This window comes from Pseudophryne corroboree, chromosome 2 (genome assembly GCF_028390025.1).
Source record: "Pseudophryne corroboree isolate aPseCor3 chromosome 2, aPseCor3.hap2, whole genome shotgun sequence".
Lineage (NCBI taxonomy): Eukaryota > Metazoa > Chordata > Amphibia > Anura > Myobatrachidae > Pseudophryne > Pseudophryne corroboree.
This window is the reverse complement of record NC_086445.1, coordinates 886187713-886211996: the sequence shown is the minus strand read 5'-3', so window position 1 is coordinate 886211996 and position 24284 is coordinate 886187713. Positions and strand designations below refer to the sequence as shown.

Here is a 24284-nt window from a genome sequence, read left to right as displayed (position 1 = left end):
CCCAGTGGGGGCACATCTTCGAGTTTTCAGCCACATCTGGGTTCACTCACAGGTGGATCCCTGGGCAATAGAAATTGTTTCCCAGGGTTACAAGCTGGAATTCGAAGAGGTGCCTCCTCGCCGGTTTTTCAAATCGGCCCTACCAGCTTCTCCCCCGGAAAGGGAGATAGTGTTAAATGCAATTCACAAATTGTATCTTCAACAGGTGGTGGTCAAGGTTCCCCTGCTTCAACAAGGGAGGGGATATTACTCAACCCCATTTGTGGTCCCGAAACCGGACGGTTCGGTCAGACCCATTTTAAATTTAAAATCCCTGAACCTATACTTGAAAAGGTTCAAGTTCAAGATGGAATCGCTCAGAGCGGTCATCGCCAGCCTGGAAGGGGGGGATTTTATGGTATCTCTGGACATAAAGGATGCATACCTTCATGTTCCCATTTATCCACCTCATCAGGCGTACCTGAGATTTGCGGTACAGGATTGTCATAACCAATTTCAGACGTTGCCGTTTGGGCTTTCCACGGCTCCGAGGATTTTCACCAAGGTAATGGCGGAAATGATGGTGCTCCTGCGCAAGCAAGGTGTCACAATTATCCTGTACTTGGACGATCTCCTCATAAAAGCGAGATCAAGAGAGCAGTTACTGAACAGCGTATCACTTTCACTGAAGGTGTTACAGCAAAACGGCTGTATTATCAATATCCCGAAGTCGCAGTTGGTTCCTACGACTCGTCTGACTTTCTTGGGCATGATTCTGGATACAGACCAGAAAAGGGTTTATCTTCCAATAGAAAAAGCTCAGGAACTCATGACTCTAGTCAGGAATTTATTGAAGCCAAAACAGGTGTCAGTGCATCACTGCACTCGAGTCCTAGGAAAGATGGTGGCATCATACAAAGCCATTCCCTTCGGCAGGTTCCATTGGAGGACTTTCCAATGGGACCTATTGGACAAGTGGTCCGGGTCACATCTACAAATTCATCAGTTGATCACCCTGTCCCCAAGAGCCAGGGTATCTCTCCTGTGGTGGCTGCAGAGTGCTCACCTTCTAGAAGGCCGCAGGTTCGGCATTCAGGACTGGATCCTGGTGACCATGGACGCGAGCCTCCAAGGTTGGGGAGCAGTCACGCAGGGAAGAAACTTCCAAGGTCTTTGGTCAAGTCAGGAGACTTGTCTTCACATCAACATCCTGGAACTGAGGGCCATGTACAACGCCCTACGCCAAGCGGAGACCTTACTGCGCGACCGACCAGTTCTGATCCAGTCAGACAACATCACCGCAGTGGCTCATGAAAACCGCCAAGGTGGCACAAGGAGCAGAGTGGCAATGGCGGAAGCCGCCAGGATTCTTCGCTGGGCGGAAAATCATGTAAGCACACTGTCAGCAGTGTTCATTCCGGGAGTGGACAACTGGGAAGCAGACTTTCTCAGCAGACACTACCTGCATCCAGGAGAGTGGTGACTTCATCAGGAAGTCTTCGCACAGATTGCAAGTCAGTGGGGACTGCCCCAGATAGACATGATGGCATCCCGCCTCAACAAAAAGCTGCAGAGGTATTGTGCCAGATCAAAAGACTCTCAGGCGGTAGCTGTAAACGCCCTAGTGACACCGTGGGTGTTCCAGTCGGTCTATTTGTTTCCTCCTCTTCCTCTCATCCCAAAGGTGTTGAGAATAATAAGGAAAAGAGGAGTACAGACAATTCTCATTGTTCCAGATTGGCCACGAAGGACCTGGTATCCGGATCTACTGGAAATGCTCACAGAAGATCCGTGGCCTCTTCCTCTACGACAGGCCCTGTTGCAACAGGGGCCCTGTCTGTTCCAAGACTTACCGCGGCTGCGTTTGAAGGCATGGTGGTTGAACGCCGGATCCTAGCGGAAAAGGGCATTCCGGATGAGGTCATTCCTACTCTGATAAAGTCTAGGAAGGACGTGACAGCTAAACATTATCACCGTATATGGCGAAAATATGTTGCTTAGTGTGAGGCCAGGAATGCTCCTCCGGAAGAATTCCATCTGGGCCGTTTCCTTCACTTCCTACAAACTGGAGTGAATTTGGGCCTAAAATTAGGCTCCATTAAGGTTCAGATTTCAGCCTTATCCATTTTCTTTCAAAAAGAATTGGCTTCTCTCCCAGATGTACAGACTATTGTAAAGGGAGTGCTGCATATTCAGCCTCCTTTTGTACCTCCGGTGGCGCCTTGGGACCATAAAGTGGTGTTGAGTTTCCTTAAGTCGCACTGGTTTGAACCACTTCAAATGGTGGAGTTGAAATATCTCACTTGGAAAGTGGTCATGTTGTTAGCCTTGGCTTCGGCTAGGCGAGTGTCGGAATTGGCGGCTTTGTCTCATAAAAGCCCCTATCTAGTTTTCCATATGGATAGAGCGGAATTGCGGACCCGCCCTCAATTCTTGCCTAAGGTGGTGTCATCTTTTCATATGAACATTTCATTTCATATGAATATTGTGGTGCCTGTGGCTACGCGCGACTTGGAGGATTCCGAGTCCCTTGATGTAGTCAGGGCTTTGAAAATTTACGTGGCCAGAACGGCTAGAGTCAGAAAAACAGAAGCACTGTTTGTCCTATATGCGGCCAATAAGGTTGGCGCCCCTGCTTCAAAGCAGACTATTGCTCGCTGGATCTGTAACACGATTCAGCAGGCTCATTCTATGGCTGGATTGCCGTTACCAAAATCGGTTAAGGCCCATTCCACTAGGAAGGTGGGCTCTTCTTGGGCGGCTGCCCGGGGGGTCTCGGCAATACAGCTGTGCCGAGCTGCTACTTGGTCGGGTTCATACACCTTTGCAAAATTCTATAAGTTTGATACCCTGGCTGAGGAGGACCTCCTGTTTGCTCAATCGGTGCTGCAGAGTCATCCGCACTCTCCCGCCCGTTTGGGAGCTTTGGTATAATCCCCATGGTCCTTACGGAGTCCCCAGCATCCTCTAGGACGTAAGAGAAAATAAGATTTTAAACCTACCGGTAAATCTCTTTCTCGTAGTCCGTAGATGATGCTGGGCGCCCGTCCCAATAGCGGACTACTGCTGCGAGACTTGTATATAGTTTTGCTTACATAAGGGTTATGTTATAGTTTTCATCGGTCTTGGACTGATGCTATGTTGTTTTCATACTGTTAACTGGTTAGTATATCTCAAGTTATACGGTGTGATTGGTGTGGCTGGTATGAATCTTGCCCTTGTATTAACAAAAATCCTTTCCTCGTACTGTCCGTCTCCTTTGGGCACAGTTTCTCTAACTGAGGTCTGGAGGAGGGGCATAGAGGGAGGAGCCAGTGCACACCCATTCCTAAAGTCTTTCTTAAAGTGCCCATGTCTCCTGCGGAGCCCGTCTATCCCCATAGTCCTTACGGAGTCCCCAGCATCCTCTACGGACTACGAGAAAAAGATTTACCGGTAGGTTTAAAATCTTATTTTTTACATGAACATTGCTTAGTGCTGTGGGAGGGGGGGGTGGTGTTGGGTGTGTTTGGGATTTGGGGGGCGGTGGATCTCCAGGAATCGATGATGCATGAGGCGGCAACCCTACTCACAGGCCGTGCATACCTCCCAACATGACCCTCTCCAAGAGGGACAAAATGCTCTGCTCCTGTACTTTTCTCTTAATTTATGATTGCTGTCGCCTGTTTTGATCAAGTTAATGGATAAGAAATGTGTTTCAGCACAGGTGAGGGCAATCATACAGTAAGAGGGAAGTCCAGGAGCAGAGCATTCTGTCCCTCCTGGAGAGGGTCATGTTGGGAGGTACAGTATGAGGCCTGGGCCGCCATCAAGTGGGGACGGCGGGTACTCCAGGCCCGGGGTGAGATCTGGCACGGGTGGTTGTAGTGTGGATCAGGGTGCCAGGTCAGCTGTCTGCTGCGCATCGGCAGGCAGCCACGGAAGAACGGAGGCAGAGGCAAGCCGTGGCCAGCGATCATATTCTGTATACAGAGCCGGCCGTGAGCCAATCGGAGCTCACGGACCGGCAGCCAATCAGGCGCTGCATTCGGCAGCTCCTGATTGGCTGACGGTTCGTGAGCTCCGATTGGCTCACGGCCGGCTCTGTATGAAGATGAAGAATTTCACCGCGGCTCTCTCTCCGTGGCTGCCTGCCGATGCGCAGGCAGGCAGCTGACCTGGGCCCCTGATCCGTGGAAAAAAGCTTAAATGTTTCCAATCCCAAGTTTATGGGTCTGGATATATTTATGACCCATGTTTCTGCCCAAATTCTACACTTAAGGCTCCCACAATAGTGAAATGGGGATGGACGTAAACAGGGATATTTGGACATTTGTGTGATATTTGATCAGATTACTTATAGATTGGTTCTCCACTTTTTTTTGTCCAATTGTTGTTACTAGTATTGTAATATACTACCCTAAGCTAATTCAGGCCCTAGGTTAAAAAAAAAAAAGTTTGTGATGAAGATTAATTATTATTATTATTATTATTAGTAATATTTTTATTAAAGCATTGCATTTAACATGCTGCTTCGCCGTGGCCACCGGAGGTGCTCCAGAGAAACGGCACATAAAAAAAATCAGTGCCAATACAATATTTTACACAAACGCCGACCCAATGCTGGCAATTCATTCAAATATTGCACCTAGCGCGGATTGGTTCCTTTAAAGATGGTACTGCTTCTATTCATCCAAATATTTTGTTTGGAGTTTTTTAAAGTGACCATAGTAGCAGTGCCGTAACTAGACATTTTAGCGCTGTGTGCAAGAAACAGCATTGGCGCCCCCCTACCACATATTTAAAATAGGGCCAGTGCGCGCCATAGGCGTGTGCCAAAAATATAGGGGTGTAGCTTCATGGGGAAGAAGCGTGGCCACAAAATAATACCAATTCATAATATGCCACACTGTAGTGCCACTTACACATATTACGACAGGCAGAGTCCCCCTTTTACACATTTCGGCAGGCAGAGTCCTCCTTTTACACATTACGGCAGGCAGAGTCCCCTTTTAACATTACAGCAGGATAGGTCCCCCTTTTACACATTGTGGCAGGCAGAGTCCCCTTTTACACATTACGGGAGGCAGATTCCCCCTTTTACACTTTACGGCAGGATAGGTCCCCCTTTTACACATTGTGGCTGGCAGAGTCCCCCTTATATGCAGTACAGCAGGCAGAGTCCCCATTTTACACATTACGGCAGGCAGATTCCCCCTTACATCCCCCACTGCCCTTAGAGTGTAGTAGAATGAGTGTAGTGTAGTGTAGTGTACTGTAGTGTAATATAGTGTAGAGTGTAGTGTCTGTGTAGGCACTTACGTGAGGTTTACGTTTTTCCTGCGTTGTTGCCGGCTCCTGTACAGAACTGACTCCTCTGCAGAGTCTGTACACTTCACAGACAGAGAGGGGCCGGACCACGGGAGGGCAGAAGGACAGGGGGGATATCATGTCCAGCGCTTCTGCTGACTTTACACAGCGATCATCTGCTCCAGCTGGTCGGAGCTTGGGGCTGCTGTGGGTGCCAGGCACAGGGGAGCAGGAGGGCGGCCGTCAACGGGAGGGATATGCGGCCACTCAGTGTGTATGTGGACGGTGCGCCTACAGGGCAAGTGCGCTGTGGGTAATGCACCTTCTGCACACACCTAGTTACGGCCCTGTCATTAATATTCAGTTACAATATACTGCCATACCCGGGATTCAGACCTATAACCTGTTGAACTGTAACCAAACACCTTACTCATTGAGCTATTTGATCCTGCATAAATACTATGAACACTATATGAAGCTCCTGGTACTTTGTAAAAAAAATAATCAGCATTGCAATTGAGCAGGTCTATGTAGTGTGCAGCCACCTATCCAATCTCTTGCAGTCACACAATAAATAGATCTGCTCAGCTGCAATGCTGATCATTTTTTCACAAAGTACAAGGTAAGTTCAAACAGTTAGACTTCTCTAGCTTAGATTTCTCTAGGTTTCTATGTAAGGGCAGATAGCTCAATGAATAGAGTGTCTGACTGCAATGCCACAGGCAGTGGGCTCAAATCCGGGGTATGTCAGCATCTTCAAATGTAATAAAGGACAGTGTGACTGAATAACAAAGAAATCTCAAGTTGAGTTCATGAATGTTGTATAGGTGTATTAGTGACAGAAGGGGTCAGGGTAGGAGACAGTGGTGGTCAGGAGATGCTGGGCTTCAAAAAGGGGGGAAGCTCAAAGTGAAAGTAATTAAAACAGATAATTGACAAGTGCCACCAACTGCGCCCCCTACCCTGTAGCGCTATGTGCTGTGCCCCCTCCGCACACACCTAGTTACGGCTCTGCATAGTAGGATAGGAAGCATCCTGATGTAATAGAAGAGGCAAATGACCACTTTCACATATTTCATACATCCCCTCCCCCGAAATGGTTTGCTAACTCTGGGGGTCATTCAGACCCGGCCGCAATAGCGTCCCGCAGCGCAGTTTGCTGGTGTCAGCAAACTGCGCATACGCAGCGGGTGCACAGCGGCTGCGCAGCCATACACTTTGCAGTCACGCCCGCAATGTGATTGACAGGTGAGGCCATTGTGGGGGCGGAGTTTAAGCATTGTGCGGGACGGCACTGGGAAATCTAGGCGGTCAGGGCCCGGTAAAAAAAAAAAAGACAGCTGTTTGTCTGGTGCCAGGGGTCAACCTTAAATCCGATGCGTTTGCAATTAGATTGCGGGCGCATTGAGAGGTGGCCCCACACATGCTGGGCGGCTGTGTCCTGTGCTGGGTGGCCGTCAGTATGTGCAGAGATAAACGCAGATCTGGATGTGTATGCAGCGATCTGCGATCATATCTGAATAACCCCCTCTATGTGGCACATGAAGAGATTTAATAAAGTTTGGAGAGAGATAAAGGACCTGATTCATGTTTCTAAGTAAAGCTAAAAAAACACAAGTAAATTTGTGTCTGGAACAAACCATGTTGTCATGCAACTAGTGCAAATACTTTTAGATATTTTTTTTTTCTGTGCAGGGTAAATACTGGCTGCTTTTGCATGTAGCTCACAAATGTTAGCTTTATTTTTACACTGCAATTTAGATTTCAGGTTGAACACACTCCACCCACACCTAAATCTCTCTGCACATGTTACATCTGTCCCACCTGCAGTTCAACATGGATTTGCTCAGTTGCTTACATTTTTGCTTTACTTGCAAACATCAGGCCAAAAGTACCAACCAATCAGCTCCTGTCATTTTTAAAACACACCCTGTAAAATGGCAGTTATATTCTGATTGGCTACTGCTTAATATCTCATTGCTTTATTTCTCTCCAAGCTTTGATAAATCTGCCCCTAAGTCTCAAAGAATCTGTTGAGAAAAAAAGTTCATTGTTCCAGATATAGAGAAGCTATTGGTAAGTCTTGAGTCTAAAGTATTGCATGTACTGGTTTATGTTGTCAAATCGCATTCTACTTTTTCTTTTGCTTCGTCAGAGATCTTTAAAATATAAGCTCCAATTTATCAATTTTACTTTCAACCCTGTTTTCTAAAGGCCTTAGGTTAGGCAAATAGATGTGAGGAGGGAGGTCATGGGATGCGTCATAGTCATAATGAAGTCATCTGTGCTATAATATGCTTATATATGTGGCTGTCTACTGTCAAACCAATTATGTCTGGTTTAGATCAAATATCTTGCACCAAAGACTTTAGTAGCTGGAGCCAAATGGGCTGGTGATTGTCTCCTCCCTTTCCTATTAGTATTCATTTCAGAATAGGTTTCCAGCAGTTTAAGGCCCCCCCTCAGACCATAGTCCTGAGTTCCCAGTCTTCTGTTTATTGGCATCTGATATTAAATTGTAAATCCTATTTGTATTGTGAACTACTTGACTAGAGGATATAAGGCCAACTTACAGGTCTATTTACTAAGCCTTGGGTGGAGATAAAGTGGATGGAGATAAAGTACAAGCCAACCAGCTCTAAACAGTCATGTGACATGGCAGTTAGAAGCTGATTGGCTGGTACTTTATCTCCGTCCACTTTATCTCCTTTCCAGGCTTAGTAAATAGACTCCTTAGTCCCTGTTTTCCTACCTCCCTATGAAGTTGTGAAAGCATGATTCATTGGAACTAGCGAGTGGTGCGACCAGGTGCAAAAATATGCTATGGCCCTCCACGCTATATGTTGACGAAATGAGTGCCTATGCACTCTCCATAACATTTTTTTTTCCCACATGCCCCAGGTGTCTCCCTGACATGCCCCCTCCACAGCAGTGTGTTCCCCATATACCCACTACACTACATCTCAACACTACATCAACCCTAAACCTGCACCACAATGCTACACTACACTGCTGTACTACATCTCCCTATAAGCAGTACTGCATTGCTGTACTATATCACCCTATACACCATACTGCATTGTTACATTCTATCCCCCCTATATGCTGCACTACATAACTACATCTTCCTATGTGCTGCACTATATCACTACACTACATCCCCCTAATTTTCTGCACTACATCCCCCTATGCACTGCACCACATCACTGCATTACATCCCAGCTATACTGTATGCTGCACTACATCCCTCTATGCACTGCACTACATCTCTACATTACCCCTATGTGTTGCACTACATCACTACCCTACATCCCCCATGTGCACTGCACTACATCCCATCACTACATCCCCCCTATATGCTGTGCTACATTGCTCACTACATCACTATACTACATCCCCTTATGTACAGCACTACATTACTACTCTACATCCCTTCTATGTGCTACACTATATTGCTATAATACACCACCTTCTGCAATACACATCACTATACATGATGCAATTAATTTGCTGGCGGTAAGGATACAGATGCCTGAATCCTGGCAGATGACAATGCCTATAGCCGGTAACCTGGCGCACAGGAGCTATTCCCACTCGTCAATGTCCACAATACCCATAGAGTGAGAATAGAACCTGTGGCTAGCACAGAGAGTCATCGAGCCCGCAAGGGGACTGTCAGCGCTCACCCCGCTGCCGGCATTCTGCCGGGCGGGATGTCGCTGTCGGGATCTTGACAGCCGGCATCCCGGCCACTGGTAAATAGTGTGTAACCCCACTATACTACATCCCCCTACACACTGCACTACATACTACATACCCCCTTTGCACTGCACTACATCACTACACAACATCATCTCTATAGGCAGGGCTACATTACTACACTCAGTACCATTTTTCTGAAAAAATAGGTTCAGGAACTAGGGTTCTGGGGTGGAGCTATATTTATATAAATATTTTGACGCTTTTCTGAGCACACTAAACTTACACAGCTTAGACCTCCATTCCCCCCAATTATTAGAGCGTCCCTGGACTTCCGAGGAGATCAGACGGGTTATTGATGGCCTTCCATCGGATAAGGCCCCTGGCCTGGATGGCTTCACGAATGGGTTTTTTAAAAGCTTTAGAGATGTCCTGGTCCCAGTTTTAATACCTGTTTTTGACAAGGCTTCGTCATCTGGTTCGTTCCTGTCAGAAATGCTGGAAGCCAGAATAGTAGCTTTTGCTAAACCCGGAAAAAACACAGCCATGCTACAGTATCTAATTATCGTCCTATAGCTCTACTGAATTCTGATGCAAAAATATACGCAAAACTGATAGCTAATAGGCTAAATCCACTGCTCCCTACCCTTATTACCCAGGACCAAGTTGGATTTGTTCGGAATCGACAGGCTCCTGACAACACTAGAAGGATTATTGATATTTGGACGCCTTCTCTGCATCAGCGGAACCTCTCTTGCTGCTTTCGCTGGATGCGGAGAAGGCGTTCGATAGATTACATTGGGGATATTTGAAAGCTGTTCTGCCTAAGTTCGGTATTACAGGTAGGGCCCTATCCTCTATTAATGCACTCGACTCTGATCCGTCGGCTAGAGTGTTTATAAATGGTATGCTCTCTTCCATATTTATGATTACCGATGGTACTTGCCAAGGCTGCCCATTATGATCTCTGGTCTTTGTACTGGCTATAGAACCCTTGGCAGAATCTATTCATATCAATCCACAGGTGAAAGGTCTGGCTCTGTTTGGCAATATGTATGAGGTGTGTCTTTTCGCGGATGACGTTCTCCTCACCATTACTGAACCTCATACTTCCCTCCTGGCCCTTAACAAAATTTTGCAAGCCTATTCCTCTTTCTCGTATTACAAGCTTAATAGCTCAAAAACGGAAGCTCTCCCGATCAAGTTCCCTGCTATGCCTGGCAAGTAAACTGCCTGAAATACTTGGGCATCCACATCCCTCCCAAGGTCTCCGACCTTATTTTGTGTAACTACCCCCCCCCTTTGACTAAAATAACGATGTTGACAAAGGACTGTATGTTATACAATATATTGTGGTTAGGCCGTATAGCAGCCCTGAAGAGATGGTTTTGCTCCCTAAGTTGCTATGCTTATTTCGGACTGTCCAAATTCAATTCTGTGTTTATTCAATATGTGTGAAAAGACAAGAAACCGAAATTTGCCCGTAAAATAATGTCCTTGCCAAAACCGAAAGGGGGTTTGGCTTTTCCCGATTTACATCTATACCAGGCGGCATGTATACTGGCCCCGCTGGGAGCGTGGCTTAAAGTGGATGCCGCTAAATCGTGGGTTTCCTTGGAAAGAAGCCTGCTCTTTCCTCTCCCTCTTGCTGGTGTTTTAGGAATGCCCATTTCAGAAGGTTCGAACCTGATCTCGAGATCGGTTGTGGGTCAATCTGTTTGTAAATCCTGGCTAGCTATGGTGGTTTTGTTACCAGAACTCTCTCTCCCTCCACTAGATTTCTCATTAGGTGGAGTGGCAGGCCTCATTCCGGATCTGTCATTTGACTTGTAGATTTCCCAAGGGGCTAGGACCCTTCAAGAGGTAACGGAAGGGGGTAATCTGATCTCATATATCCAACTCCAATCTCAGTTCTCCCTCCCCAACGGAGACTTTTATAAATATCTCCAGCTCCGACACTGGCTTCGGAGTGTAATCCTGCCCCATAGCAGAGTGCTACCGATCCCCAAGTACATTCATACTTTGATTATGAGAGGAGACTGTAGAGGTACAGTGTTCAGATGGTATGCCCTCAATTGCTCCCCACACCCAGTGAAACTTAGATCTCAAGTGAAATGGGAATCTGACCTGAATTGTACTCTCACGGATGAGGAATCGTGCTCGGTATTTAACTCTTGCTTCCATGTATCTAAATGTTTATCACACACAGAGCAGTTTTATGAACTAATACACCGCCAATACCTAACCTCTGCTCTTCTACATTCTATCTGGCCAACTACCCTCAATAGCTGCTAGCGATTGTGTGGTAAAGCAGGTGCACTCACACATGTGTTCTGGGCGTGCCCTTTGCTTTCTGCTCTCTGGTGTCAAGTTTTTAGTCTCATTTTTAGGATTGTCGGTTTGCCCCAGCCTACACTGGCCCTGCTACACTTATTCCCCCTGAACATACCCCCACGAGCTCGATATGTATTGTGCCACATCTTGGCTGCTGCGAAGTCACTCTTGGCATGTAACTGGCGCACTCCTGTGATTCCTACGATCTCTGCCATTGAAGCTGCTGTCCAGTCTCATTTCGAATTCGAGATTGCAGGTGTGACTTTTGCCCCAGGTAATTCTAGACAAGCCACGAAATGGGCGTTATGGAGTGAGTATAGGAATCACACCTCCCTTGATAACACCTATTTTATGACTGTAGTCTGCTGTCGGATTGGATGTCTACAAGTTTCTAGTGATATCCCTCTCTTTTTGTTATAAGGTTTCACGGTTTGCAGTTTAGTTTATCATCGAGTAAGGCTCCACATGGTCTAGTGAAGTGCCCGCGTGGGTGGTACTGCTCACTTTAATGCCCGATACTCTACCTCCTTCAGGAGTTAGTTTCTAATTTCTGTTTCTAAAAATTGACCAGTATGATGTGGACTGATATGCTGTATTGAATTATTTCAGATAACACTGTATGTACTATTATGTGATTTCTTTCCCCCTCCCCCTTTTTTCATTTCTGTAACCCCCCCTTCTGTTCTAAGTTGAAAAATTTATAAAAATTGAATCTTGAAAAAAATAAAAAAGTTATAAATAGATAGAGATAGGTAGATAGAGTTTTTAGAAAAGAATGCACTCAAAATTAACTTTAAAATAAAACTTATCTTACGGAAAATACATTTTGGCCCAGGAGAGGTTCAGGAACCCAGTTCCTGATTATATTATATTTAATGAGAGGTTCAGGAACTGAGTTCCTGCTGAAATATAGCACTGACTACACTACATTCCCCCATTTGTGCTGCACTACATTACTGCACTACACTCCCCATAATAACTAGTGATGTGCACCGGAAATTTTTCGGGTTTTGGATTCGGTTCCACGGCCGTGTTTTGGATTCGGATGCGTTTTGGCAAAACCTCCCTGAAAATTTTTTGTCGGATTCGGGTGTTTTTTACAAAAAAACCTCAAAAACAGCTTAAATCATAGAATTTGGGGGTCATTTTGATCCCATACTATTATTAACCTCAATAACCATAATTTCCACTCATTTCCAGTCTATTCTGAACACCTCACACCTCAGAATATTATTTTTAGTCCTAAAATTTGCACCGAAGTCGCTGGATGGCTAAGCTAAGCGACCCAAGTGGCCGACACAAACACCTGGCTCATCTAGGAGTGGCACTGCAGTGTCAGACTGGATGGCAGATTTAAAAAATAGTCCCCAAACAGCACATGATGCAGAGAAAAACAGATGTGCAATGAGGTAGCTGTGTGACTAAGCTAAGCGACCCAAGTGGCCGACACAAACACCTGGCCCATCTAGGAGTAGCACTGCAGTGTCAGACAGGATGGCAGATTTAAAAAATAGTCCCCAAACAGCACATGATGCAAAGAAAGAAAAAAGGGGTGCAATGAGGTCGCTGTGTGTGACTAAGCTAGGCGACCCAAGTGGCCCACACAAACACCTAGCCCATCTAGGAGTGGCACTGCAGTTTTCTAGCGAAAGGATGAGTGCTTCCATCCTCATGTGAATCTGAACCACTAGCCATGAACATAGGCCAGGGCCTCAGCCGTTCCTTGCCACTCCGTGTCGTAAATGGCATATTGGCAAGTTTACGCTTCTCATCAGACGCTTTTATTGATTTTTGGGTCATTTTACTGAACTTTTGTAGTATACTTGATGACACAGTGGTAGAGCAGTGGACTACTTACCGTACTGCTATATATATATACTGGTGGTCACAGCAACATTCTGCACTGTCCCCCTCCTACTATATACTGCGCACAACTAAAATGCAGCACAGGTATGGATGCATAGTATACTTGACGACACAGAGGTAGAGCAGTGAACTACTGTACCGTACTGCTATATATGTACTGGTGGTCACAGCAACATTCTGCACTGTCCCCTCCTACTATATACTGCGCACAACTAAAATGCAGCACAGGTATGGATGCATAGTATACTTGACGACACAGAGGTAGAGCAGTGGACTACTGTACCGTACTGCTATATATATATATACTGGTGGTCACAGCAACATTCTGCACTGTCCACCTATATACTACCATGCAGCACAGATATGGAGCGTTTTTCAGGCAGAGAACGTAGATATTTGCAAGCACACTGAGCACAGATATTTGCAGCACACTGAACACAGAAACTGAGAGAACGCAGCCACGTCCTCTCGCTATCATCTCCAAAGCACGAGTGAAAATGGCGGCGACGCGCGGCTCCTTATAGAATACGAATCTCGCGAGAATCCGACAGCGGGATGATGACGTTCGGGCGTGCTCGGGTTAACCGAGCAAGGCGGGAAGATCCGAGTCTGCCTCGGAACCGTGTAAAATGGGTTAAATTCCGGGGGGTTCGGATCCCGAGGAACCGAACCCGCTCATCACTAATAACATTAGAACATCCCAAGTGTCTCACTCCACATGTACTTACAAGCTCCTCTGTACTATGGAGAGGCAGACAGATTCAAGGGAGGACAGGCCACGGCATGGTAGAGGAGGCAGGCCGGGTTTCTGGGCATGGAGGAACTCAATAGAAGGTGACCAGGTAGAGGGGAAGAAGGGGACAGGCCGGGTCTCTGGGTGGAGAGGAACTAAATAGAAGGTGGTCAGGTAGAGGGGAAAAAGGGGACGTGCAGGCTTCTCTGGATGGAAGGTCGCAGATTTGGATAGAGGGCAGCAGGGTAGAGAGGAAGGCTGGTGGCACTGTGACAGTGTACAGAAAAAGAAGGCGGCATTACTGGTGCTGCAGAAGCTGTCTCCTAAGGGGAAGGGCAGGGCTTCCCTCTTCTTACACCGGCCGGACTGACTGGACGGCATACTATAATCAGTTTTACAGGCTTTCAATGCCGTAGGCACCGGTGCAATGCACTGGATGCACAGCTAGTAGTTCTGCTGCTGACATGATTTCCAGGTTTAAAATGGAATTTTTCTATGCTCTAATTGCATTGCGATCACAATTATAGCGTGATCGCAGCGGGTGGGCGGTGGTAGCATGCTGGGTGGCCTTGCCCTGCGATGGGTGGCCCCAAGCATGCAATTGCAAGGATTGCAGATTCTACTAAAAAGCAAAATCTGCACTCCTTAAATCTTTATTGCAAGGTTAGATTGCACAGAATGATTGTAAAAGCTTCCCATTATACTGGTAAGGTCTTCATCCATATACTGTATAATCAGAACCTTAAAACCTGATAACAAAGTAACCGCAGTCAGTATCCCGTCCAACCCAAAAGAGATCCTTCAATCCATCCCCATACCTGTTCTCCCTTAGCCTTAAATTCATATGCGAGTCATGTTTTCAACTAAGCAGCCTCTCGCAGTAGAACCCCCAACCCTGTCCACTATCATTAAAAAAATGACCAGTATTCTGAGGAACTCCTCAACCTCCATCTACTGTACACATTACCTAAAAAATTGTCATTGACGCTCTTCCTCCAGGCATGTGAATGCTGTTATTAAATGTTTGCAGAAATAGCTGTATATCAGTTATACAATATGGCTGCTATTTATTGTGAATAATACTGTCTGTGTGCCGTTAATTAGCAGGTTATTAGTTTATTTTAAAAATAAATAAATAACTGAAACAGCAACAAGCTAACAAATTAGACCTTCTAAGAGAACCAGCAATATGGCAGAGTCTAACTTATCTCAATTATCTAATTCTTCATATTCTGTGCAAACGCCCACACATGCAGAGTCCGGTGAGCAGTATAGTCATTCCACAGTCTACAAATGCCAGTATGCGCGTGGGTTCTATACAGTCTAGTGCCAAATAACATCTGTTCTGATGGGAATACAGAAAAAATATACATATATTTTCGCTATAAAATACTACTGGTGGCATAACAAAATGTATCATTACTAAATGGTTAAAGGATTTTTTTTACTTTAAACAATCTACTAAATCCCCTCCCAATAATAATGCCTTGGTGGTGGTCTCCGCCACTGGGGAACCTACCATTCACTCCATTTAGCAGGGTCCTGGCACTCATAAATAGATGAAAGCCAGGATGTCTACAGATCACCTTCAGATCTGACGTAATAGATCTAGCTGAAGGCCTTTCAGTTGCTAGATATCGAAACAGCTTCCGTGTTGTTCAACATGTGGTCCTGATCATATGCCGACCACTAGAGCTAATTAAGTACTGTTATTGGGAATGGACTCACGGTGGTAATTAAAAGTTAAACCGCCTTTATTAATGTGTTGTACATATTAGCAATACTCCACATTACAATCCCTTATGTTTTACCTTGCCAGGCTATGGATGCTCTTTTTCTTTCTGGTATTGTGACTTTAGTACTGGAGGAGGATGGGACACTCGTGGATACAGAAGATTTTTTTGACACACTCATGGATGGCTCAGTGATCATGATCTTGGAACGTGGACAGAAGTGGAACCCAACAAAGGTGACCGTGGTTTAAATCTATAGTAATTGTTGAAGTTTATATTGTTAGTTTTAAGTTTTAATTGTGCTAATGGAGAAACTCGCATCACATTTTCCTGTACCATCAGAGATTTTCCATCAGCATCTTTTAAATGATTTCAATATGCATCCGTATAATGTTGTTGGATTCAATTATTTACTATCAGTCCCAACATGACTCACGTTCAATATCTTTTATCATTTTGTCTTTATTGTAGGGTGTCCTGTCTTACTCCTTGCAGCAAGAGAAGCCGAAGAACAGTCGGGATATTGCACGAATCACCTTTGACATATACAAGCTAAACCCACGTGATCTGTTTGGCAGTCTGAATATAAAGGCCACGTTCTATGGCTTATATTCCATGAGCTGTGATTTCCAGTGCTTGGGACCAAAGAAAGTCCTCAGGTAATATTAATTAAGACACATATAAAATCTGTTCCAGGGGTTAGATACTTTCCGGCAAATGTAGAAATAAAATATGTACAGTATATGAAAATTATGCTAGAGGGAATATTCAGAAGAATACTACATACTATTTATGGTGAATGGGTTCATTTACAGGCGGAAACAGTAGTTTCTGAATATTATAAGTGGCGGACCCATTCACATTGCTGATATCTCCTGCACAGTCCCGATGTGGCAGACTGCCCCTATTCACTAGTATGGAGATTTAAAATCATCAATCTCATTCATAGGAAAGTTTTTTCCGAAGCTTGACTGCAGGAACAAACTCTACTGAGCCCCACTTCTGTCTAGGTGTCCCTCCACATCCTCCGACCATCATTGTGTGCATTCATGACCTAGGTCCACGTCAGTGCAGTAACATTGTGCGCCAGCTTAAACTTTAACTGTTAGTTCTAACAGTGAAAGCAGGGCCGTAACCAGAGTCGTGCAGAGTGTGCCATCCCACATAGCGCTGCAGGGTAGGGGGCGCTATTGGCGGCACTTTTCAATTATGGTTTTTTAATTCCTTTCACTTGTAGTTTCCCTTCCCTCTTTGAAGCCCCTCCATCTCCTAACTGCCCCTGTCGCCTTCCCCCACCCCTTCCATCACTAATATCTATACAACATTCATGAACTTAACGTAAGATCTTTGTTATTCCGTCACGCTGTCCTTTATTACATATCAAGATGCTAACATACCCAGTATTTAAATCCATCACCTGTGGCATTGCAGCAGAACACGCTTTTTATTGAGCTATCTGCCCTAACATAGAAAGCTAGAGAATTCTAAGCTAGAGAATTGTAACTATTTGAAGCTACCTTTTAGTTTGTGGAAAAAATGATCTGATTGCAGCTGAGCAGATCTATGTAGTATGGGGCTGCAAGGGATTGGATGAGTGGCCGCATACTCCATAAATCTGCTCAATTGCAATGCTGATTTTTTTTTTTTTTTACAAAGTTTAAGTAGCTTCTTACAGTTAGAAATCTCATAGTATTTATGCAGGATCAAATCCTGGGTATGGCAGTATATTGAAATGTGTTATTTAATAAAGGTTACTGTAACTGAATAACAAAGCGCTCTCAAGTAAAGTACATGAATGTGGTATAAAGAGGATTTGTGTCCAAACCCATTTTCTTGCAGTGTTCTACAAATGTGTGTGAATATGGGAAGGGACTTCATAGCATAGGCTTTTTCTGGGATCAGTCTTGTCATGCTGCTTCCCCACGAGGGCATGCGCCTTATGTCCCTATTGGGAAAATGGGTGGGCAATCCTCTTTCTGGCAAGGGCTCCAAAACCGACTGAGTGAAAGTGACAGTGTTTGGTCTTTGTGGTGTCTGCTGCAAGTTAGATACCTGATGAGGTGAAAACTGTGAGAAATAGTGATATTTATGGGTGAATAAGTGAGTTGTTCCAAGTGTTCCAACGCACAATGTTCCTAAGTAAATCGACCCCTCTGTTATACCCCTTTTACACCGCCTGATATATCCCGGGATTTTGCACGGGAGCGCGCAAAATCCCGGGACTGCAGGCGGTGTAAAAGGGTCCTTCTCCTAAACCCGGGTCCACTTTCCCGGCAATCCAACCTGGCTTGTACGCAGGGTTGGACATGGGTAAGACCCGGACACCATAGGAGGCGGTGTAAAGGGGTACCATTTATATCATGGCAAATCTCCGTACCGCAGTGTCGGGCGGTTGGGAGGCTGGGGGTCACGGAGCACACTGTCTATGTAGACAGCGGCGCCATGTCTGGTGCCTGGAAGCACCGGAGGCTGGGGGCAGCGCAGCAGCTTCTAGATTGCTGGGCTTGCCCACGGCGAGATGCTCCGGAGCACCGGTCTGCAGTGTTTCCCGACGCTTGGGGATGACATCATCTCTAAGCACCGGCCCACAAGACACTGCACCCGGGTGAAGTATAAACTGTGTCGATCTAGGAATAACCCGGATTGGCACTGTGGTATAAATGGGGGGAGTCCCGGGTCTGACCCGGCTTGGAATAGTGTTTCAAATCCTGGGTCAGACCTGGGATTTTTGTGTATGTCTGGTGCCAGATGTGATGAGTGACCCACACTACAATATTCAGCTGTTTAGAGCTTTCGCTGGACAGTTCTTGATGATGATGGCTGCTCACAACATAGGTTGAAATTTGTAGCCAACTTAGTAAAAGCACAAATATTATGATCCAGGAGTATGTGCTGCCACCTACTGGTGATGATGTTTTTTCACATCAATGTTTTTCGCACTGGTGTACCATGCTACATATATATGTATATCTGATGTGTGTGTCATACTTGCCAACTTTGTTATCTGGGAGAAGCCCATAGAGGAGATGAAGCTGACAACATTAGGGATTGGCTGAACTCTTTCTGTAATATGACCCCACCATGGTCACATTACACTGCAGACAATAGCATGTACAGTACGTGGGGATGAGATAGGGTTAACATGATGCTCCCTCCATACGGACTTATGATTCCCAGTTTTATCATCTAACCACCCTGCCAGCTTCACTAGGAAGAGGGTAGGATGCGGGCGATCAACCCACTCATCTGTGTGACTTCCTGAAAAATCATGTGTCTCCCCCACCTTTCAGGAGAGGAGGTAAGTATGGTGTGTATGTAATGTTTTCTCCAACAAAGAGCTTCTGTCTATCCTAGCGTTTATCAAGATAAGGTCTCACCTTGTAATTTAAAAAAGAAAAGAAAATCTTTATTTTCAAATTGAATAAAATAGATAAAATAGACTTGTAGTAAAACATGAACAGACATATGACGAGAAGAATACGTTCAGCAATATTAATATCAGAAAAGAACAGTCACATTATAATGAAACAGTTGTGAAATTATCATTTGCAGTATGTAACTGGAGGGGGGTAGGTGGGATGCAATAGGAGGGGAAATTTAGGTAAAGATTACAGGGTAAGGAGTGAGGATTATAAATTAAAGGGATAAAAGAGGGACCTGTAAGCCATGTTGGGGCTATACAAAGATAGGATGAGGTCTATAACCCATACCTCCAAACTGTCCCGATTTTTGCAGGAGCGTCCCATTTTTCTCTTACGTCCTAGAGGATGCTGGGGTCCACATTAGTACCATGGGGTATAGACGGGTCCACCAGGAGCCATTGGCACTTTAAGAGTTTGAGAGTGTGGGCTGGCTCCTCCCTCTATGCCCCTCCTACCAGACTCAGTTTAGAAAATGTGCCCAGAGGAGCCGGTCACAGCCTGTGTAACCTATTAAGGTGCACAGTCAGCGCTGGTAGGGGATCTACTTTTATCTAAAGGGCGCTGTGTGTGGGTTGGCTCCAAACTCTGTGTCTCTCTTGCCATCCTTGGGGGTGAAACTCTGCCCTCCCCTGTGTGTGTGTAGATTGTCTATGGTCTCCTTAGAGCTATGTCCAGTGACTCTGTGTCTTATGCTGTAGAGGATATGTCCTCTCTGGATGATCCCATTCCATGTAATCAGGATTGCACTGCTTTAGCACAGATACCAGCAAGGGAGTCTGAGTGGTTATCCTCTATCAAATCTATGATTTCTCAGATTTCAAATAGGGTTGCACTAAATTAATCTGCAACTCAGGCTTTACAGAACTCTATGGCAGTCTGGCCCAGTTCTGGTACCTCAGGGCTCCCCGCTGTATATTCCCAAAAACTTGCTCTTGCACAGATCATGCAGGATGACACGGAAACCGATTCTGACACTACAGACGGTGGTGGGGTTGTGTTGCGGGGGGCCGTCTCTCTTGCTAAAGGGGTGCAGTTGATGATAGAGGCTATTAGAGATGTGTTGAATATTGCTGATACAACACCAGAGCAGGTTTAGGAGGCTTACTTCACTGAGAATAAGAAAGCCCCGCTAACCTTCCCTGCGTCAAAGGAATTAAATGCTATTTTTGAAAAAGCTTGGGAAAACTAGAGATGAGCGGGTTCGGTTTCTCTGAATCCGAACCCGCACGAACTTCATGTTTTTTTCACGGGTCCGAGCAGACTCGGATCCTCCCGCCTTGCTCGGTTAACCCGAGCGCGCCCGAACGTCATCATGACGCTGTCGGATTCTCGCGAGACTCGGATTCTATATAAGGAGCCGCGCGTCGCCGCCATTTTCACACGTGCATTGAGATTGATAGGGAGAGGACGTGGCTGGCGTCCTCTCCATTTAGATTAGGGTTGAGAGAGAGAGAGAGAGATTGACCTGAGGCTGTGATACTGTAGAAGAGAGTGCAGAGTTTAGTGACTGACGACCACAGTGACCACCAGACAGTGCAGTTGTTTGTTTTATTTAATATATCCGTTCTCTGCCTGAAAAAAACGATACACACAGTGACTCAGTCACATACCATATCTGTGTGCACTGCTCAGCCCAGTGTGCTGCATCAATGTATATATATATCTGACTGTGCTCAGCTCACACAGCTTATAATTGTGGGGGAGACTGGGGAGCACTGCAGTGCCAGTTATAGGTTATAGCAGGAGCCAGGAGTACATAATATTATATTAAAATTAAACAGTGCACACTTTTGCTGCAGGAGTGCCACTGCCAGTGTGACTAGTGACCAGTGACCTGACCACCAGTATATATAATATTAGTAGTATACTATCTCTTTATCAACCAGTCTATATTAGCAGCAGACACAGTACAGTGCGGTAGTTCACGGCTGTGGCTACCTCTGTGTCGGCACTCGGCAGCCCGTCCATAATTGTATATACCACCTAACCGTGGTTTTTTTTTCTTTCTTTATAGTCATACTAGTTACGAGTATACTATCTCTTTATCAACCAGTCTATATTAGCAGCAGACACAGTACAGTGCGGTAGTTCACGGCTGTGGCTACCTCTGTGTCGGCACTCGGCAGCCCGTCCATAATTGTATATACCACCTAACCGTGGTTTTTTTTCTTTCTTTATACATACATACTAGTTACGAGTATACTATCTCTTTATCAACCAGTCTATATTAGCAGCAGACACAGTACAGTGCGGTAGTTCACGGCTGTGGCTACCTCTGTGTCGGCACTCGGCAGCCCGTCCATAATTGTATATACCACCTAACCGTGGTTTTTTTTTCTTTCTTTATACATACATACTAGTTACGAGTATACTATCTCTTTATCAACCAGTCTATATTAGCAGCAGACACAGTACAGTGCGGTAGTTCACGGCTGTGGCTACCTCTGTGTCGGCACTCGGCAGCCCGTCCATAATTGTATATACCACCTAACCGTGGTTTTTTTTTCTTTCTTTATACATACATACTAGTTACGAGTATACTATCTCTTTATCAACCAGTCTATATATTAGCAGCAGACACAGTACAGTGCGGTAGTTCACGGCTGTGGCTACCTCTGTGTCGGCACTCGGCAGCCCGTCCATAATTGTATATACCACCTAACCGTGGTTTTTTTTTCTTTCTTTATACATACATACTAGTTACGAGTATACTATCTCTTTATCAACCAGTCTATATATTAGCAGCAGACACAGTACAGTGCGGTAGTTCACGGCTGTGGCTACCTCTGTGTCGGCACTCGGCAGCCCGTCCATAATTGTATATACCACCTAACCGTGGTTTTTTTTTCTTTCTTTATACATACATACTAGTTACGAGTATACTATCTCTTTATCAACCAGTCTATATATTAGCAGCAGACACAGTACAGTGCGGTAGTTCACGGCTGTGGCTACCTCTGTGTCGGCACTCGGCAGCCCGTCCATAATTGTATATACCACCTAACCGTGGTTTTTTTTTCTTTCTTTATACATACATACTAGTTACGAGTATACTATCTCTTTATCAACCAGTCTATATTAGCAGCAGACACAGTACAGTGCGGTAGTTCACGGCTGTGGCTACCTCTGTGTCGGCACTCGGCAGCCCGTCCATAATTGTATATACCACCTAACCGTGGTTTTTTTTTCTTTCTTTATACATACATACTAGTTACGAGTATACTATCTCTTTATCAACCAGTCTATATTAGCAGCAGACACAGTACAGTGCGGTAGTTCACGGCTGTGGCTACCTCTGTGTCGGCACTCGGCAGCCCGTCCATAATTGTATATACCACCTAACCGTGGTTTTTTTTTCTTTCTTTATACATACATACTAGTTACGAGTATACTATCTCTTTATCAACCAGTCTATATTAGCAGCAGACACAGTACAGTGCGGTAGTTCACGGCTGTGGCTACCTCTGTGTCGGCACTCGGCAGCCCGTCCATAATTGTATATACTACCTAACCGTGGTTTTTTTTTCTTTCTTTATACATACATACTAGTTACGAGTATACTATCTCTTTATCAACCAGTCTATATTAGCAGCAGACACAGTACAGTGCGGTAGTTCACGGCTGTGGCTACCTCTGTGTCGGCACTCGGCAGCCCGTCCATAATTGTATATACCACCTAACCGTGGTTTTTTTCTCTTTCTTTATACATACATACTAGTTACGAGTATACTATCTCTTTATCAACCAGTCTATATTAGCAGCAGACACAGTACAGTGCGGTAGTTCACGGCTGTGGCTACCTCTGTGTCGGCACTCGGCAGCCCGTCCATAATTGTATATACCACCTAACCGTGGTTTTTTTTTCTTTCTTTATACATACATACTAGTTACGAGTATACTATCTCTTTATCAACCAGTCTATATATTAGCAGCAGACACAGTACAGTGCGGTAGTTCACGGCTGTGGCTACCTCTGTGTCGGCACTCGGCAGTCCGTCCATAATTGTATATACCACCTAACCGTGGTTTTTTTTTCTTTCTTTATACATACATACTAGTTACGAGTATACTATCTCTTTATCAACCAGTCTATATATTAGCAGCAGACACAGTACAGTGCGGTAGTTCACGGCTGTGGCTACCTCTGTGTCGGCACTCGGCAGTCCGTCCATAATTGTATACTAGTATCCAATCCATCCATCTCCATTGTTTACCTGAGGTGCCTTTTAGTTGTGCCTATTAAAATATGGAGAACAAAAATGTTGAGGTTCCAAAATTAGGGAAAGATCAAGATCCACTTCCACCTCGTGCTGAAGCTGCTGCCACTAGTCATGGCCGAGACGATGAAATGCCAGCAACGTCGTCTGCCAAGGCCGATGCCCAATGTCATAGTACAGAGCATGTCAAATCCAAAACACCAAATATCAGTAAAAAAAGGACTCCAAAACCTAAAATAAAATTGTCGGAGGAGAAGCGTAAACTTGCCAATATGCCATTTACCACACGGAGTGGCAAGGAACGGCTGAGGCCCTGGCCTATGTTCATGGCTAGTGGTTCAGCTTCACATGAGGATGGAAGCACTCAGCCTCTCGCTAGAAAAATGAATAGACTAAAGCTGGCAAAAGCAGTAGCACCGCAAAGAACTGTGCGTTCTTCGAAATCCCAAATCCACAAGGAGAGTCCGACTCCAATTGTGTCGGTTGCAATGCCTGACCTTCCCAACACTGGACGTGAAGAGCATGCGCCTTCCACCATTTGCACGCCCCCTGCAAGTGATGGAAGGAGCACCCGCAGTCCAGTTCCTGATAGTCAGATTGAAGATGTCAGTGTTGAAGTACACCAGGATGAGGAGGATATGGGTGTTGCTGGCGCTGGGGAGGAAATTGACCAGGAGGATTCTGTTGGTGAGGTGGTTTGTTTAAGTCAGGCACCCGGGGAGACACCTGTTGTCCGTGGTAGGAATATGGCCGTTGACATGCCTGGTGAAAATACCAAAAAAATCAGCTCTTCGGTGTGGAAGTATTTCACCAGAAATGCGGACAACAGGTGTCAAGCCGTGTGTTCCCTTTGTCAAGCTGTAATAAGTAGGGGTAAGGACGTTAACCACCTCGGAACATCCTCCCTTATACGTCACCTGCAGCGCATTCATAATAAGTCAGTGACAAGTTCAAAAACTTGGGCCGACAGCGGAAGCAGTCCACTGACCAGTAAATCCCTTCCTCTTGTAAC

General features: G+C 45.4%; 1 protein-coding gene across 2 annotated transcripts in view; it reads left to right on the top strand.

Moving 5' to 3' along the window:
- CIDEB (cell death inducing DFFA like effector b) overlaps window positions 1–24284 on the top strand; it is a 65166-nt gene that overhangs the window by 23486 nt on the left and 17396 nt on the right. For both annotated transcript variants that reach the window (XM_063955994.1, XM_063955995.1), the window contains exons 3-4: window positions 15720–15869; window positions 16105–16292. In XM_063955994.1, the coding sequence (XP_063812064.1) occupies window positions 15720–15869; window positions 16105–16292 (338 nt within the window). The remainder of the gene's footprint in view (window positions 1–15719; window positions 15870–16104; window positions 16293–24284) is intronic.